The following is a 19074-nucleotide window of genomic DNA, read 5'->3' on the forward strand; positions in this document are numbered from 1 at the left end:
CTCTCCCTCAGTACTGACCCTCCGATAGTGCAGCACTCCCTCAGTACTGCCCCTCCGACAGTACGGCGCTCCCTCAATACTGCCCCTCCGACAGTGCGGCGCTCCCTCAGTACTGCCCCTCTGACAGTGCGGCGCTCTCCCTCAGTACTGCCCCTCCGACAGTGCGGCGCTCCCTCAGTACTGCTCCTCCGACAGTGCGGCGCTCTCCCTCAGTACTGACCCTCCGATAGTGCAGCACTCCCTCAGTACTGCCCCTCCGACAGTACGGCGCTCCCTCAATACTGCCCCTCCGACAGTGCGGCGCTCCCTCAGTACTGCCCCTCCGACAGTGCAGCGTTCCCTCAGTACTGCCCCTCTGACAGTGCGGCGCTCTCTCAGTACTGCCCCTCCGACAGTGCAGCACTCCCTCAGTACTGCACTGGCAGTGTCAGCCTGGATTATGTGCTCAAATCTCTGGAGTGGTACTTGACCCCCAAATTGCAACCTCAATGGAGAGAGTATTAAAAACCGAAGAGCAGGGGAGTTCTCCCCCGTGTCCTGGGGCCAATATTTACCCCTCAACCAACTTCACTAAAAGAAGTGATGTAGTCATTATCCCATTTCTGTTTGTGGGAGCTTGCTGTGCGCAAATTGGCTTCCGCGTTACAAACGTGACTACACTTAAAAAAAAAGTGCTCAGTTGGTCGTGTATAGTGCTTCGGAACGTCCTGAGATCATGCCTGGATTTTGTGCTGAGTTCTCCGGACTGGGATGCGAACCCACGACTTTCTGGCTCAGAGGCGAGGGCGTTACCAACCAGATGTTTGCGATGGAAATGCTTCTTTTTTTTCCCCACCTCCCTCTTGCTGAATTCCTCTCCATCCCTGACTGCCTTTGGAAGACCAAGTGGAACGACTGCTGTCGAGCACCGCGGCTACTGTTGGCGAAACCGCTCCCGTCCGCAACAGCGCCGCGGCTAAAAAATAAAAAGGCCTCGGCGAAAAGAGACTCGCAGTTCAAAAAAAAGTGCAAACCACAGCAGGAAGCAATGCTGCAGCATAACGCATAAATCTCCGCACGGACAATCCAATAGGATTAGAACTCGCCATGCCCTAAGAAACGGTTACTCGCTGTTCTGAAGGGCACAGGAGAAGCATCCGGGAAGGCGCCGGACACCTCGAGTCTCTCCGCCGGGAGCAAGCAGAAGCCAAGCGCAGGCAGCGGAAGGTGCGCACGTCAACCCAAGCACCCCACCCACCCATCCCTTCAACCACCTTCTGCCCCACCTGTGACAGAGACTGTAGGTCCCGCATTGGACTCATCAGTCACCTGAGAACTCATTCTTAGTGTGGAAGCAAGTCATCCTCAGTTCCGAGGGACTGCCTAAGAGAAGGCAGCATAAAAGCCCCACAGTGTGAAATGAATGTGCAACAACAGCTTGGCTTCCACATTTCTCTGCATTACAAAAGTGATGACACTTCGAAAAAAAAGTACTCAGTTGGCAGTGTAAAGTGCTTTGGAACATCCTGAGATCATACAGCACCTTCATAATCTGTTGAATCTCCTATAGAAACATAGAAGATAGGAGCAGGAGTAGGCCATTCGGCCCCTCGAGCCTGCTCCGCCATTCAATGAGATCATGGCTGATCATCCAAACTCAGTACCCTGTCCCTGCTTTCTCCCCATATCCCTTGATCCCTTTAGCCTTAAGAAATATATCCAACTCCTTCTTGAATATATTTAATGAATTGGCCTCAACTGTCTTGTGTGGTAGAGAATTCCACAGGTTCACCACTCTCTGGGTGAAGAAATTCCTCCTCATTTCTGTCCTAAATGGCTTACCCCTTATCCTTAGACTGTGACCCCTGGTTCTGGACTCCCCAGCCATCGGGAACATCCTTCCTGCATCTAGTCTGTCCAGTCCTGTCAGAATTTTATAAGTTTCAATGAGATCCCCTCTCATTCATCTAAACTCCAGCGAGTATAAGCCCAATCGACCCAATCTCTGCTCATACGTCATTCCTGCCATCCCAGGTATCAGCCTGGTGAATCTTCGCTGAACTCCTTCCATGGCCCCTTAACCTTCTCTCCTCCAAGGAGGACAATCCTTCTCCAGTCGCTCCAGATAACTGAAGCCCCTCCACAACAACTTGCATCCATATAGCAAGGGAATTCCAGAGCTTAGGGACCGGGCAGCCGAAGGCACGGCCCCCAGTGGCGGGGCAATGGAAATTGGGGATGCTCAAGAGGCCGGAATTGGAGGAGCGCAGAGATCTCGGGGGTGGTTGTGGAGCTGGAGCAGGTTACAAAGATAGGGAGGGGCGAGGCCATGGAGGGTACCTGCAAATCCATTGGCTGGATAGAGGCACCAACGTCAGTGTTCTCGCTCAGGCCAACATCCCCAGCATCGAAGCTTTGACCACGCTCGATCAGCTCTGATGGACGGGCCACGTCGTCCGCATGCCCGATACGAGACTCCCAAAACAAGCGCTCTACTCGGAGCTCCAGCACGGCAAAAGAGCCCCAGGTGGGCAGAGGAAACGCTTCAAGGACACCCTCAAAGCCTCCTTGAAAAAAACATCCCCACTGACACCTGGGAATCCCCGGCCCAAGACAGTACAAAGTGGAGGAGAAGCATCCGGGAAGGCGCCGAACACCTCGAGTCTCTTCGCCGGGAGCAAGCGGAAGCCAAGCGCAGGCAGCGCGCGTCAACCTGAGCACCCCACCCACCCGCCCCTTCAACCACCGTCTGCCCCACCTGTGACAGAGACTGTCGGTCCCGCATTGGACTCATCAGTCCCCTGAGAACTCATTTTTAATGTGGAAGCAAGTCATCCTCGGTTCCCGAGGGACTGCCTAAGTAGAAGAACAGAGATAGGGAGGGGCGAGGCCCTGGAGGGTTTTGAAAGAACATAGCAAAACGTGCCAAGGCGCTTCACAGGAGCGATTATCAGACAGAATTTGACACCGAGCCACTTAAGGAGATATTAGGATAGGTTGATCAAAGAGGTAGGTTTTAAGGAGCGTCTTAAAGGAGGAAAGAGAGGCGGAGAAGTTAAAAGAGGGAATTCCAGAGCTTAGGATCCCGGCAGCTGAAGGCACGGCCGCCAATGGTGGAGATTACAGAGATAGGGAGGGGCGAGGCCATATTAAGTAAATTATACAGAACTAAATACGACAACTTATATTTATACAGTGCCTTTAACATTCGAAAACATCACAAGGCTCCTCACATGAGCGATTATCAAGCAAAAATAGAGAGGGCTGCCCATTCAAACTGAAAAATTCCTTTCTGTCTCCTCAGGCCATTCAAATTTTCCAACTTGTGATTTTTCACTACCTCTTCTGTGCACCCCTATACCCTCTGATTGAAATCCATTCCCTCCATTCACAGTCCCCATGGCTTTGAACTCTTTCCAGCTTGCGATACGAACAGGTTTCCCCCTTTCTGTCCGGCGCTTCAATTATGCCGAGCAGTCCGAGCACAATAATTTCTTTCATATGTTCGCACACAATACTCACATTTGTCAACTGTGTTAAGATTAGCTTTTCCTCTAACTTCCAAAAAACTCTTGACTTATTTCCACCACAGCCCTCTCCCAATTTTTTGAAATGTAAGTCCTGGCCAATTTTCAAAAGTTAAGAACTGAAAATTTCAATCTATACAGAGCAGAGATTCCTTGTGTCATAGATACATAGAAATAGGAGCAGGAGTCGGCCATTCGGCCCCTCGAGCCTGCTCCGCCATTCAATGAGATCATGGCTGATCATCCAAATTCAGTACCCTGTCCCTGCCTTCTCCCCATATCCCTTGATTCCTTTAGCCTTAAGAAATATATCCAACTCCTTCTTGAATATATTTAATGAATTGGCCTCCACTGCCTTCTGTGGTAGAGAATTCCGCAGGTTCAACACTCACTGGGTGAAGAAATTCCTCCTCATCTCTGTCCTAAATGGCTTACCCCTTATCCTTAGACTGTGACCCCTGGTTCTGGACTCCCCCGCCATCGGCAACATCCTTCCTGCATCTAGTCTGTCCAGTCCTGTTAGAATTTTATAAGTTTCAATGAGATCCCCTCTCATTCTTCTAAACTCCAGCGAATATAAGCCCAATCGACCCAATCTCTCCTCATACGTCATTCCTGCCATCCCAGGTATCAGCCTGGTGAATCTTCGCTGCACTCCCTCCATGGCAAGAACATCCTTCTTCAGGTAAGGCGACCAAAACTGCACACAATACTCAAGGTGTGGTCTCACCAAGGCCCTGTACAACTGCAACAAGACATCCTTGCTCCTGTACTCGAACCCTCTCGCTGTGAAGGCCAACATACCATTTGCCTTCTTAACCGCCTGCTGCACCTGCATGCTTACCTTCAGCGACTGGTGCACAAGGACACCCAGGTCTTGTTGCACTTCCCCTTCTCCCAATCTATTGCCGTTCAGATAATAATCCGCCTTCCTGTTTTTGCCACCAAAGTGGATAACATCGCATTTATCCACCTTATACTGCATCTGCCATGCTTCTGCCCAATCACTCAACCTGTCCTATGATGAAGATGCGTCCTCCACTATTAAGTCTCCAGCAGTGGTAGAGGATTCCATTATCTAGATCTTCTTTCTTTCTTCTCTCACTGGCCTCAATCTCTAGAAAAGGGAAGGCTGAGGGGGCGACCTGATAGAGGTCTTTAAAATTATGAAGGGGTTCAATAGGGTGGACGTAGAGAAGATGTGTCTACTTGTGGGGGAAACCAGAACTATTGGTCATAAATATAAAGATAGTCACTAATAAATCCAATCGGGAGTTCAGGAGCAACCTCTTTACCCAGAGAGTGGTGAGAATGTGGAACTCGCTACCACAGGGAGTGGTTGAGGCGAATATTGTAGATATATTTAAGGGGGAGCTGGATAAACACATGAGGGAGAAATGAATAGAAGGATATGTTGATAGGGTGAGATGAAGAGGGGTGGGAGGAGGCTCGAGTGGAGCACAAACACCGGCACGGACCACTCTTGGTCCTTCCTCACTGAAGTACAACCACCAGCAATAGGCAGGACAGCACCATCAGGCTGCAACCCACTTTTATAGACTTCAGCAGATATCATTCAGCCTTTCGATAGTAATAAAACGTGACTGAATATAAAATAACGGCATATAAAATAATGCATTGAATAAAGAAACACTCAGCAGGGGTCAAGCAGCCTCTGAGGAGAGAGAAACCAAGTTAATGTTTCAGGTCGGTGACCTTTCGTCAGAACTGGAAAAAGTTACATAGAAACATAGAAGATAGGAGCAGGAGTAGGCCATTTGGCCCCTCGAGCCTGTTCCGCCATGCAATGCGATCATGGCTGATCATCCAAACTCAGTACCCTGTCCCTGCCTTCTCCCCATAGCCCTTGATCCCTTTAGCCTTAAGAAATATATCTAACTCCTTCTTGAATATATTTAATGAATTGGCCTCAACTGCCTTCTGTGGTAGAGAATTCCACAGGTTCACCACTCTCTGGGTGAAGAAATTCCTCCTCATCTCTGTCCTAAATGGCTTACCCCTTATCCTTAGGCTGTGACCCCTGGTTCTGGACTCCCCCGCCATCGGGAACATCCTTCCTGCATCTAGTCTGTCTAGTCCTGTTAGAATTTTATAAGTTTCAATGAGATCCCCTCTCATTCTTCTAAACTCCAGCGAATATAAGCCCAATCGACCCAATCTCTCCTCATATGTCATCCCTGCCATCCCAGGTATCAGTCTGGTGAATCTTCGCTGCACTCCCTCCATGGCAAGAACATCCTTCCTCAGATAAGGTGATCAAAACTGCACACAATACTCAAGATGTGGTCTCACCAAGGCCCTGTACAACTGCAGCAAGACATCCTTGTTCCTGTACTCGACTCCTCTCGCTATGAAGGCCAACATACCATTTGCCTTCTTAACCACCTGCTGCACCTGCATGCTTACCTTCAGCGACTGGTGCGCAAGGACACCCAGGTCTCGTTGCACTTCCCCTTCTCCCACTCTATTGCCGTTCAGATAATAATCTGCCTTCCTGCTTTTGACACCAAAGTGGATAACCTCGCATTTATCCACGTTATATTGCATCTGCCATGCATCTGCCCAATCACCCAACCTGTCCAAATCATACTGAAGTTTCTCGGCATCCTCCTCACAGCACACAGGCCCACCCAGCTTTGTGTCGTCTGCAAACTTGGAGATGAAACATGTTTTTAAGCGAGTACAGAGGCAGGGAAAGAACAAAAGGGAAGGTCTGCGATAGGGTGGAAGGCAGGAGAGATTAAATGACAAAAGAGATGATGGTGCGAGGCAAAAAGAGATGGTAACGGGACAAGTAAAGAAACAAAGAAACTTGTGGGAGAATCTAGAACTAGGGGTCACTGTTTAAAAATAAGGGGTCGCCCATTTAAGACAGAGATGGAGAAATATTTCCTCACAGAGGGTCGTGAGTCTTTGGAACTCTCTTCCTCAGAGGGCGGTGGAAGCAGAGTCTTTGAATATTTTTAAGGCAGAGGTAGATAGATTCTTGGTGAGCAAGGGGTGAAAGGTTATCGGGGGTGGGCGGGAATGTGGAGTAATCAGATCGGCCATGATCTTATTGAATGGCGGAGCAGGCTCGAGGGGCCGAGTGGCCGACTCCTGCTCCTAATTCTTATGTTTGTACATAAAAGATGGGTCTGGAGGAGGTGTAAATGGGAATGGCAGAATCATCGCCAGCTGCCATGTGAAAAAAACAATAGGGGCAGAGGTTATGGTCTGAAATTATTGAACTCGATGTTGAGTCCAGAAGGCCTAATCGAAAGATGAGGTGCTGTTCCTCGAGATTACATCGAGCTTCATTGGAATAGTTGCTTGTCTCAAACAATGCATGTCTAATGATAGATTATTCCAGTTTGACAGATTAAGGAGGGCCAAGGGACACGAGGTCAAAGGGCGAAAAAAGAGGATTAGGCTGGGTTCCTCTTTCCCAGAGAGCAGTGAGTCTCTGGGATGTGTTGTCGGTCGTTGGGGTGGGTGCTGACTCGCTGGGCGCCTTCAAGAGCTGGACCGGTTCCAGGCTGGGGCCGAGATCGCATCATATAGAAGGTAAGTGTCTTCACAGACAACACTGGGTCCGTGTGATCTCCCGGACTGGATTCCATCGCCTGAGGGGGTCAGAGAGGAATTTTCCTCGGTATTTTTCCCTTATGGCCAAGAGATTACATAAAAAGAAAGGACTCGCATTTCTCCAACGCCTTTCACGACCTCAGGACGCCCCAAAGCGCTTTACAGCCAATGAAGTACTTTTCAAGTGTAGTTACTGTTGTAATGTAGGAAACGCGGCAGCCAATTTGCGCACAGCAAGCTCCCACAAACAGCATTCTGATAATGACCGGATCATCCGGGTTTAATTGATGTTGGTTGAGGGATAAATATTAGCCCCAGGACACCGGGGAGAACTCCCCTGCTCTTCTTCCAATAGTGGCCATGGGATCTTTTACATCCACTTGAGAGCAGACGGGGCCTCGGTTTAACGTCTCATCTGAAAGACGGAACCACCGACAGTGCAGTGCTCCCTCGGTACTGCCCCTCTGACAGTGCGGCGCTCCCTCATTACTGTTCCTCCGACAGTGCGACACTCCCTCAGTACTGCCCCTCTGACAGTGCGACACTCCCTCAGTATTGCCCCTCCGACAGTGCGGCACTCCCTCGGTACTGCCCCTCCAATAGTGCAGCGCTCCCTCGGTACTGCCCCTCCGACAGTGCTGCGCTCCCTCAGTACTGCCCCTCCAACAGTGCGGCACTCCCTCAGTACTGCCCCTCCGACAGTGCGGCGCTCCCTCAGTACTGCCCCTCCGACAGTGCGGCGCTCCCTCAGTACAGCCCCTCCGACAGTGCGGCGCTCCCTCAGTACTGCCCCTCCGACAGTGCGGCGCTCCCTCAGTACTGCCCCTCCGACAGTGCGGCGCTCCCTCAGTACTGCACCTCCGACAGTGCGGCACTCCCTCAGTACTGCCCCTCCGATAGTGCGGCGTTCCCTCAGTACTGCCCCTCCGACAGTGCGGCGCTCCCTCAGTACTGCCCCTCCGACAGTGCGGCGCTCCCTCAGTACTGCCCCTCCGACAGTGCGACGCTCCCTCAGTACTGCCCCTCCGACAGTGCGGTGCTCGCTCAGTACTGCCCCTCCGACAGTGCGGCGCTCCCTCAGTACTGCCCCTCCGACAGTGCGGCGTTCCCGCAGTACTGCCCCTCCAATAGTGCGGTGCTCCCTCGGTACTGCCCCTCCGACAGTGTGGCGCTCCCTCAGTACTGGTCCTCCGACAGTGCGGCGCTCCCTCACTACTGCCCCTCATACAGCGCGGCGCTCCCTTGGTACTGACCCTCCGACAGTGCTTCGCTCACTCAGTACAGCCCCTCCGACAGTGCAGCGCTCCCTCAATCCTGCCCCTCCGACAGTGCGGCGTTCCCTCGGTACTGCCCCTCCGACACTGCGGCGCTCCCTCGGTACTGCCCCTCCAATAGTGCTGCGCTCCCTCAGTACTGCCCCTCCAACAGTGCGGCGCTCCCTCAGTACTGCCCCTCCGACAGTGCGGTGCTCGCACAGTACTGCCCGTCCGACAGTGCGGCGTTCCCTCAGTACTGCCCCACCGACGGTGCGGCGTTCCCGCAGTACTGCACCTCCGACAGTGCGGCACTCCCTCAGTACTGCCCCTCCGACAGTGCGGCGCTCCCTCGGTACTGACCCTCCAACAGTGCGCCGCTCCCTCGGTACTGCCCCTCCAATAGTGCGGCGCTCCCTCGGTACTGCCCCTCCGACAGTGCGGCGCTCCCTCGGTACTGCCCCTCCGACAGTGCGGCGCTCCCTCAGTACTGCCCCTCCGACAGTGCGGCGCTCCCTCAGTACTGCACCTCCGACAGTGCGGCACTCCCTCAGTACTGCACCTCCGACAGTGCGGCACTCCCTCAGTACTGCCCCTCCGACAGTGCGGCGCTCCCTCGGTACTGCCCCTCCGATAGTGCGGCGCTCCCTCGGTACTGACCCTCCGACAGTGCGCCGCTCCCTCGGTACTGCCCCTCCAATAGTGCGGTGCTCCCTCGGTACTGCCCCTCCGACAGTGCGGCGCTCCCTCAGTACTGCCCCTCCGACAGTGCGGCGCTCCCTCAGTACTGGTCCTCCGACAGTGCGGCGCTCCCTCACTACTGCCCCTCATACAGCACGGCGCTCCCTTGGTACTGACCCTCCGACAGTGCTTCGCTCACTCAGTACAGCCTCTCCGACAGTGCAGCGCTCCCTCAATCCTGCCCCTCCAACAGTGCGGCGCTCCCTCGGTACTGCCCCTCCGACAGTGCGGCGCTCCCTCGGTACTGCCCCTCCAATAGTGCTGCGCTCCCTCAGTACGGCCCCTCCAACAGTGCGGCACTCCCTCAGTACTGCCCCTCCGACAGTGCGGTGCTCCCTCTGTACTGCCCCTCCTACAGTGCGGCGCTCCCTCAGTACTGCCCCTCCGACAGTGCGGCGCTCCCTCAGTACTACCCCTCCGACAGTGCGGTGCTCCCTCAGTACTGCCCCTCCGACAGTGCGGCGCTCCCTCAGTACTGCCCCTCCGACAGTGCGGTGCTCGCTCAGTACTGCCCCTCCGACAGTGCGGCGCTCCCTCAGTACTGCCCCTCCGACAGTGCGGCACTCCCTCAGTACTGCCCCTCCGACAGTGCTGCACTCCCTCAGTACTGCCCCTCCGACAGTGTGGCACTCCCTCAGTACTGCCCTTCCGACAGTGTGGCACTCCCTCAGTACTGCCCCTCCGACAGTGTGGCGCTCCCTCAGTACTGCCCCTCTGACAGTGCGGTGCTCCCTCAGTACTGCCCCTCCGACAGTGTGGCGCTCCCTCAGTACTGCCCCTCCGACAGTGCAGCGTTCTCTCAGTACTGACCCTCCAACAGTGCGGCGCTCCCTCAGTACTGCCCCTCCGACAGTGTGGCGCTCTCTCAGTACTGCACCTCCGATCGTGCAGCGTTCCCTCAGTACTGCCCCTCCGACAGTGCAGTGTTCCCTCAGTACTGCCCCTCCGACAGTGCAGCGCTCCCTCAGTACTACCCCTCCGACAGTGCAGCGCTCCCTCAGCACTGCACCGGAGTGTCAGCCTAGATTTTGTGCTCAAGTCTCTGGAGTGGGACTTGAACCCACAACCTTCTGACTCAGAGGCGAGAGAGTGCTGCCCACTGAGCCACGCCTGACACCTCAAACTACTCGGAGTTAAATGACAGAATATACATCGCATAACATATTGTCCTCATTCGCATGACATCGGGGCTCTTTCTGTCACCTGATATTCACAGTATGATACAGGAGGAGGCCATTCGGCCCGTTGTGCCTGTGCCGGCTCTTTGAAAGAGCTCCCCAATTAATCCCATTCCCCCTGCTCTTTCCCTGCAGTCCTGTGAACTTTTCCCTTCCAGTGTTTATGCAATTTCCCTTTTGAAAGTTACTGTTGAATCTGCTTCCACCGCCCTTTCAGGCAGTGCATTCCAGATCACAACAACTCTCTGCGTAAAAACATTTTCCTCATCTCCCCCTCTGGTTCTTTTGCCAATTGTCTTCAATCTGTGTCCACTGGTTACCAAGCTGCCTGCCTCTGGAAACAGTTCCTCCTTATTTACTCTTCCGGATTTGTGAACTCCTCTTTTAAGTCTCCCCTTAACCTTCTCTGCTCTACGGAGAACAATCCCGGCTTCTCTCCAGTCTCTCCACGTAACTGAAGCCCCTCGTCCACAATCAAATCAAGATTGCTTCGGTTGTGTTGCTGCAAACCAAGCTTCCACCGCCTAACAATGGACAATCTATTTTTAATCTCGTGAATAGGCATGTCATTTAAGAAAACCCAGGAGTGAGGTTAAACAGTGTAATTCAATCTCTGGGTTCTGTTGGTAAACTCGCTCCTCTTTCATTAGAACGCCTTGATTGAATTACAACCTGTTAATCCATTGTCGAGAGACTGTTATTCTAAACTCGGAATAAAATCCATAGCTTTTGTAAAACAATACAGTTGCACCTTTCGCAAATCCACATATTAATCCGAGAAAGAATGCCGTTTCAAACTGTAATTCTAGCAATTATAAGCGTATTGAAAAAAGACTTGCATTTCTCCAGCGCCTTTCACGACCACCGGACGTCTCAAAGTGCTTTACAGCCAATGAAGTACTTTTTTGAAGTGTGGTCACTGTTGTAATGTGGGAAACACGGCAGCCAATTTGCGCACAGCAAGCTCCCACAAACAGCATTGTGACAATGACCTGATCATCTGTTTTTGTTATGTTGATTGAGGGATAAATATTGGCCTCAGGACACTGGGGAGAACTCCCCCTGCTCTTCTTCGAAATAGTGCCATGGGATCTTTTATGTCCACCTGAGAGAGCAGACGGTTTAACGTCTCATCTGAAAGACGGCACCTCCGACAGTGCGGCGCTCCCTCAGTACTGCCCTTCCGACAGTGCGGCGCTCCCTCAGTACTGCCCCTCCGACAGTGCGGCGCTCCCTCAGTACTGCCCCTCCGACAGTGCGGCGCTCCCTCAGCACTGCCCGTCCGACAGTGCGGCGCTCCCTCAGTACTGCCCCTCCGACAGTGCGGCGCTCCCTCAGTACTGCCCCTCCGACAGTGCGGCGCTCCCTCAGTACTGCCCCTCCGACAGTGCGGCGCTCCCTCAGTACTGCCCCTCCGACAGTGCGGCGCTCCCTCAGTACTGCCCCTCCGACAGTGCGGCGCTCCCTCAGTACTGCCCCTCCGACAGTGCGGCGCTCCCTCAGCACTGCACTGCAGTGTCAGTCAAGCATACAAATTAAACAGCTTCTCCGGAGCAATACAGTAACACCGTTAAACAAAGCGTAGTGGGATTACTTAAAAAAACAAACTATTCCTTCAGCTATGTAATGATTATTAACGCCACTATACTGCAGCCTCCTAAAAATGTCCCTTTTGGACCAAAGGACTCGCTGTGAAGCCACTTCGGTAACGTCAGTGTTGAACTGCGTCAGTAAATCATCGCGTTGCTCCGCACAGGAGGCCATTCGGCCCATCGTGCCTGTGCCGGCTCTCTGAAAATGCTCTCCAATTAGTCCCACTCTCCCCTGCTCTCTCTCCCATTAGCCCTGTAAATATTTTCCCCTTCAAGTATTTACCCAATTCCCCTTTTGAAAATTACTATTGAATCTGCTTCCACTGCCCTTTCAGGCAGCGCATTCCAGATCACAACCACTCGCCGCCTGAAAAAAAAAAATTCAAGATACAAAGAAAGGGGTTGCATTTATATAGCACCTTCCACGCACTCAGGACGTCCCAAAGCAGTATTCCCATCAATGCTGCTTTCGAACATATAAGACAGTCACCAGTAAATGCAATCGAGAATTCAGGAGAAACTTCTTTCCCCAGAGAGTGGTGAGAATGTGGAATTCGCTAGCCCAAGGTTGAGGCGAATAGTACAGATGCATTTAAGGGGAAGCGAGATAAGTACATGAGGGAGTAAGGAATAGAAGGATATGTTGATAGTGTGCGATGAAGTGGGGAGGGAGGAGGCTGGTGTGGAGCATAAACACCGGCACGGACCAGTTGGGCCGAATGGCTTATTTCTTTGTAAAGCTTTGGGTTTTTTTTATTCGTTTTTTTATGGGATGTGGGCGTCGTTGGCAAGGCCGGCATTTATTGCCCATCCCCTAATCGCCCTCGAGAAGGTGGTGGTGAGCCGCCTTCTTGAACCGCTGCAGTCCGTGTGGTGAAGGTGCTCCCACAGTGCTGTTAGGGAGGGAGTTCCAGGATTTTGGCCCAGCGACGATGAAGGAACGGCCGATATATTTCCAAGTCAGGATGGTGTGTGACTTGGAGGTGGTGGTGTTCCCGTGCCCCTGCTGCCCTTGTCCTTCTAGGCGGAAGAGGTGGCGGGTTTGGGGAGGTGCTGCCGAAGAAGCCTTGGCGAGTTGCTGCAGTGCATCTTGTAGATGGTGCACACTGCAGCCACGGTGCGCCGGTGGTGGAGGGAGTGAATGTTTAAGGTGGTGGATGGGGTGCCGATCAAGCAGGCTGCTTTGTCCTGGATGGAGGAGAAAACATACAGGCACATAGTCAAAGCTACTTCCACTCACCAACATGGGATTTATTACAGTGAATATGCACGCTTTGCATAACCATGGGCTACATATTGGCATTTCCAGCATGGGGGGGCAGGAAGTAAATGATACATCCCATAATGCTCCTCCTGGAAATGTAACTCAGACGAGGCAAATGAAGCTACATTTTTGGCTTTCCCAAAATATGTTCCATGATCTCATTCCAGTCATCACCATTTTGTGCATTTAACATCCTCCTCCTCCTACCACAACAATAACTTGCATTTATACAGCGCCTTGAACGTAGCAAAGCGTCCCCCAAGGCGCTTCACAGGAGCGTTAATCAGACAACAATTGACACCAAGCCGCACAGACACACACACGGAGATATTCAGGCAGGTGGCCAACTGGTCAAAAGCTTGGTCAAAGAGGTAGGTTTTAGGAACATAAGAAATAGGAGCAGGAGTCGGCCATTCGGCCCCTCGAGCCTGCTCCGCCATTCAATGAGATCATGGCTGATCTTCTATTTCATCTCCACTTTCCCGCACTATCCCCATATCCCTCGATACCCTTAATATTCAACAATCTATCGATCTCTGTCTTGAATATACTCAACGACTGAGCCTCCACAGCCCTCTAGGGAAGAGAACTCCAAAGATTCGGGAGCCTCTTAAAGGAGGAGAGGTTTAGGGAGGGGGAAGAACAGGCATATAATTCTAATTCAATAGCAAAATACTGCGGATGCTGGATATCTGAAATAACAACAGAAAACGCTGGAAATACTCAGCAGGCCAGGCAGCTTCTGTGGAGAGAGAAACAGAGTTAACGCTTCAGGTCTGGGACCGCTTCATCAGAACTGGAAAAAGCTGGAGATGTAACAGATATTGAGCAGGTGCAGAGACAGTGGGCGGGGGGTGGGTGATTTGCTGTATGATTTTGCCATTCCCATTTGCAACATTTTCATCTTTCCTGCCTCTTACATAAGCACAGTATGTTCCTTCAATTCCTTCCTCCCCTCCCACCCACCGCCACCGCCCCCCCCCCGCACCCCTCTGTCTCTGCACCTGCTTAATGGCCCAGAACTTCGGGTCTCCACGGGTGAGTACGCGTGGGGTACTCACCCGTCGGCCCAACGGAAGTGCCGGATTCGTGCACGCACTGCGCATGCGCGGGAAACCAGAACTTCCGTTTCCCTTAAAGGAAAAGGTTCAGAGGTCGAACGCGTGCGCCGGAGAGGCAGCGCGTGCGCCTGGAACTTCTGTTTTTTTTGCAGGTTTCTCCGGGAGGGTAAGTCTCCAGGAGTTACACATGTAAAAAGCAGGCGCTTTTAACAAGGTAAGTGGTGAATTAATTAAAATTAAAACATTTTCCCCACAGGTTTATTATTTTTAAATACTTTAAAGAAAGGTAAGTTTATTTTTAGCCCCGTTAGAAAATGTAATTAATTTTTCCAAAAATTTAAATTATTGTTTAAAATAGTTATTTAAAAAATGTGATTTAAAAAAAAAAATTTAATTGAAGATTTAGTGATGTTTTGGGGCTTATAGTATTTATAGGTTTGACAGCTCTTCCTGTCAAACTTATGAATGAAGCATTCCCTGCTCCGATGGGCTCTCCATGGCCCACATGATCCCAGGGGACACTTCGAACTAACTGCGCCCCTGGGATACGCAAGCACTGTGCGCCGGCAGTTGGAGGAGGCCCAGGATCAGAATCCCACACGGGCCCACAGCTCGACGGCCGGCGCGCTAGGTAAGTGCAGGTCGGAGGCTTGCACCCGCAGGAAGCCCCCGACCCGAATTTCTGGGCCAATATCTGTTACATCTCCAGCTTTTTCTCAGTTCTGACGAAGGGTCCCAGACCTGAAACGTTGACTCTTGTTTCTCGCTCCACGGATGCTGCCTGGCCGGCTGAGTGTTTCCAGCGTTCTCTGTTGTTATTTCAGATAATTCTTGTGTTCTTTTAGTATCACGGCTTAAGAGCATATCTGATGTAATTAGGTAAAAGACTAACTTTTCCCTTGTGCTGGCATCCCGAGCCACCATAACCTTCTGTATCACAGCACGAACTAATATCTGTAGGTAAATTATAGGTCACAATCCAATCTGAGATGAGGTGAGGAACATGCAATGTTCTACTTATGTGGTGAATGATGTTAACCGAGGCCTTTTGGGCTGTTTTACCAACTTTGTAATGTTAACTGAAAAATATATAATTCTGGCGGTGCGGGGGTCGCTGGCGAGGCCACCGTTAACCGCCCGTCTCCGGCTGCCACGAGAAGGCGGTGGTGGACCGGCCAGTTGCTGAACCGCTGCAGCCCGGGTCTGTAGGGTACTGAGAGGCTCGCCAGGTCACTCTGGAGGGCAGCCTGCCACGCTGGCGTGGGCCACGTACAGGGGACCAGGCCAGGCCGGGCTAAGGACGGCAGGTGTCCTTCCCTAAAGGACGTCAGTGGACCAGCTGGTTTTTTTTTTACGGCAGTCCCGACAGCTTCACGCTGGTTTTTACAGATCCCGGCTTTAAAAAAAAATTAATTTCCAGATGCTTTGTGACACCGAACGCAATTTCTCAGACTGCAATGGCGGGTGTTATAAATCTCATCATTCATCAAGAAACTACCCATGAAATAATGCTGGACGGCCAGCTGGTGGCGCCGTCCAAGGAGTATAAATACTCGGGCGTGGGCCCAGCTTGCCATGGGACATTTTGTAAGACAAGGAACTAGTGAAGTACAACTAGACCTCCATGTTCTGAAACAAGTTGATTAAAGCCTTGCTTTATGCTCCCACCAAATGCGTAGTGAGTTGTATTACGTCAGCGGGCTTACTAGCCCACTAACAGAATCGCCACGCCACCGAACCCAACCTGAATCCGTCGCTTAATTTTCCTCCTGCTGCTTGTGAAAATGCTCCCATTGTCAATTTAAATAGAAAATCTTCTTCGCATCCCTTGCCCGAGTTGGGGACAAGACCAAGATTTGGGGAAATGGGACTACAGGAAACTTTGGTTTATCCGGAGGTTAACTGTCCGGAATGCTCGAGCCACCGGCAAAAATCAGGAGCCGTTTCGTTAGTTTTTTTTTCTTTTCGTTGCTTTTTTTTCACCAGTCAGGCTCTGCAAGGTCTCGCTGAAGCTGTCGCTAAGCTACAGAGACGCTTGCAAGGTACGGCCGACTGTTTAGAAGCTGTTGCTAAGCAACAGGGTTTGTTGCCAGATACGGAGCTCAAAATCTCCGTATGTTTCAACATTAGCGCTGGTTTGTCCGGCAGTTTTGATGGGAACGGCAACAGCTCGGTCCCGTCGGTGCCGGATAGCACAAAGTTTCCTGTACTTGGAAGAATGGGTGTGGTGGGAAGCTCACTGTAGTGGTCACATGCTCAGCGTGAATCACTCATTGTCTGTACCTTGGGGAGGGTCTGAGATGAGAGCCAATCACTGCCCTTGCAGGGTCGTTATCTGATGTGGGTGAGGAAGTCACCGGGGACGTGGCTCAGGCAGTTGCAGGGTGCAGGAGAAGCAGTTCCAGGACTGTGGATGCAGTTACTACTTGGGACGGGAATGGCTTCTGGCTGTCCTGGTAAGCACAATGTGTGAGATGAGAGCAGAAATCTATTTCAAGGTGGGGCGGGGGGGGGAGACTGGAGAGGCACTTGAGGGAAATAAACTTGCAGGGCTACGGGGATAGAGCGGGGGGTGGAGTGGGATTGACGGGATTGCTCTGCAGTGAGCCGGCACGGACACGATGGGCCGAATGGACTCCGTCTGTGCCGTTATGACTCGAAATCATTTGACGTAACTAAGGTCTGGGATTCTGAGCTCAACAGGGGGGAAAATTGCCCCCAATCGTACCTAAGGTCAAACTGGCAGTATGGAAGGTTACGTTTAGTCATTTCGTCAGCCTAATTTTGACATAATATACAATAATTTGGGCATATTTTCGTGGAACAAAGGAGTTTTGATTCTGCCATCCCGTGCAATATTATCTCACGAATGGAGCTGTGGTGCCTGAGGATTTTTGCCAGCGGGAGTCAAGGGAAACAGCTTGGCGTCGAGCAGGTCCTTGTACTGGAGCTCAGGCATGACCATGCGCAGGCACCTCTCCCGCGTGCTGTTGCTGAGGTCCGGGTTGAGATTGTAGCCCATGATTCTGGCTCGGCCGTACTGGAAGGGCTTGAGGTTCTTGTCCTGGATCTGGCTGGCCTCCACCGGCCGGCTGCCCTGGAGGCACAGATCCATCAGCGCCTTGCGCTTGCTCTGCAGAATGAGGACGTCGCTCTTCATCCGCTGCTGGCCGTACTGCTCCACCTTCTGCCAAAAGGTCCGGTTGAAGTGCAGGTACAGCCTCCAGTCCAGTGAGTTCCACGCTCTCGCTTGCCCGACCGTTTGGTGGGACAGCTTTTTTACAGTGACGTTGCTCCTGAAATTCAGCTTAAAGGAGACGACATCGTCGACTTCCCAACAGAGAGCGTCTTTCAGCAAGATCATCGATTCGTCGAAATACTCCGACAGCAGGATGAGGTGGAAGGTGCTGCCGATCTCTCTGATGACCAAGTCCACGTAATCCTCCGTGCCGTTCGCGTTGTGATCGAAGCCAAAGTCAAACCACATCAGATTCCGGGCGTACTGGTTGCCCCGGTCCTTGCCCGAGTAATACTTCCACGGCTCGCTCAGGAACTGCTCCAGCGACTCCACCTTCTTGAAGGCAATGCTCGAGCCTTTGTAATAGGTGAACGAGGACTCCGCCAGGGTCACTGGGTTCCGCAAGATGGAGAAGTAGAAGGTCCCCTTCGCCATCACCTTCTCAACCTGAGGAGAAAAAAAAAGCGCACACACACACACAAAAAAAAATGATTCGGCTGACAAACAAAAAGAATTGCGATGCAGTGAAAGGAATCTAATTCAAAATTGACCGCCTGATGGGCCGAATGGCCTGTGACATGAATCAGTCATTCATGAAAGAAAGACTTATGAAATAATACTGAGCGGCATGCGGGTGGCGCTGTCCAGGGAGAGTATAAATACTCGGGCACGGGCCCAGCTTGCGCAGGACATTCTTAACAGGAACTAGTGAAGGACACAACTAGACCTCCATGTTGTAAAACAGTTGATTTGGACAGGTTGGGTGATTGGGCAGAAGCATGGCAGATGCAATATAACGTGGATAAATGTGAGGTTATCCACTTTGGTGGCAAAAACAGGAAGGCAGATTATTATCTGAACGGCAATAGATTGGGAGAAGGGGAAGTGCAACGAGACCTGGGTGTCCTTGTGCACCAGTCGCTGAAGGTAAGCATGCAGGTGCAGCAGGTGGTTAAGGCAAATGGTATGTTGGCCTTCGTAGCGAGAGGGTTTGAGTACAGGAACAAGGATGTCTTGCTGCAGTTGTACAGGGCCTTGGTGAGACCACATCTTGAGTGTTGTGTGCAGTTTTGGTTGCCTTATCTGAGGAAGGATGTTCTTGACATGGAAGGAGTTCAGCGAAGATTCACCAGGCTGATACCTGGGATGGCAGGAATGATGTATGAGGAGAGATTGGGTCGATTGGGCTTATACTCGCTGGAGTTTAGAAGAATGAGAGGGGATCTCATTGAAACTTATAAAATTCTGACAGGACTAGACAGACTAGATGCAGGAAGGATGTTCCCAATGGTCGGGGAGTCCAGAACCAGGGGTCACAGTCTAAAGATAAGGGGTAAGCCATTTAGGACAGAGATGAGGAGGAATTTCTTCACCCAGAGAGTGGTGAACCTGTGGAATTCTCTACCACAGAAGGCAGTTGAGGCCAATTCATTAAATATATTCAAGAAGGAGTTGGATATATTTCTTAAGGCTAAAGGGATCAAGGGATATGGGGAGAAGGCAGGGACAGGGTACTGAATTTGGATGATCAGCCATGATCTCATTGAATGGTGGAGCAGGCTCGAGGGGCCGAATGGCCTACTCCTGCTCCTATCTTCTATGCTTCTATGATTAAAGCTTTGTTTAACGCTTAGACCAAGTGCCTAGTAGTTT

General features: G+C 51.7%; 1 protein-coding gene and 1 pseudogene across 2 annotated transcripts in view; one reads left to right on the forward strand and one right to left on the reverse strand.

Annotated features, from left to right (window-relative positions):
* Window positions 1-14111: 14111 nt before the first annotated feature.
* gal3st4 (galactose-3-O-sulfotransferase 4) overlaps window positions 14112-19074 on the reverse strand; it is a 114723-nt gene continuing 109760 nt past the window's right edge. For both annotated transcript variants that reach the window (XM_085977501.1, XM_085977500.1), the window contains one exon: window positions 14112-17868. In XM_085977501.1, coding sequence (XP_085833627.1) covers window positions 17047-17868 — 822 coding nt within the window. In that variant the 3' untranslated portion in view covers window positions 14112-17046. The remainder of the gene's footprint in view (window positions 17869-19074) is intronic.
* LOC147091049 (Nuclear RNase P) lies at window positions 16407-16679 on the forward strand (annotated as a pseudogene).

This window comes from Somniosus microcephalus, unplaced genomic scaffold, assembly GCF_052327205.1.
Source record: "Somniosus microcephalus isolate GS21.2 unplaced genomic scaffold, FLI_Smic_1.0 unresolved_chr4, whole genome shotgun sequence".
In the NCBI taxonomy this organism is placed as follows: Eukaryota; Metazoa; Chordata; class Chondrichthyes; order Squaliformes; family Somniosidae; genus Somniosus; species Somniosus microcephalus.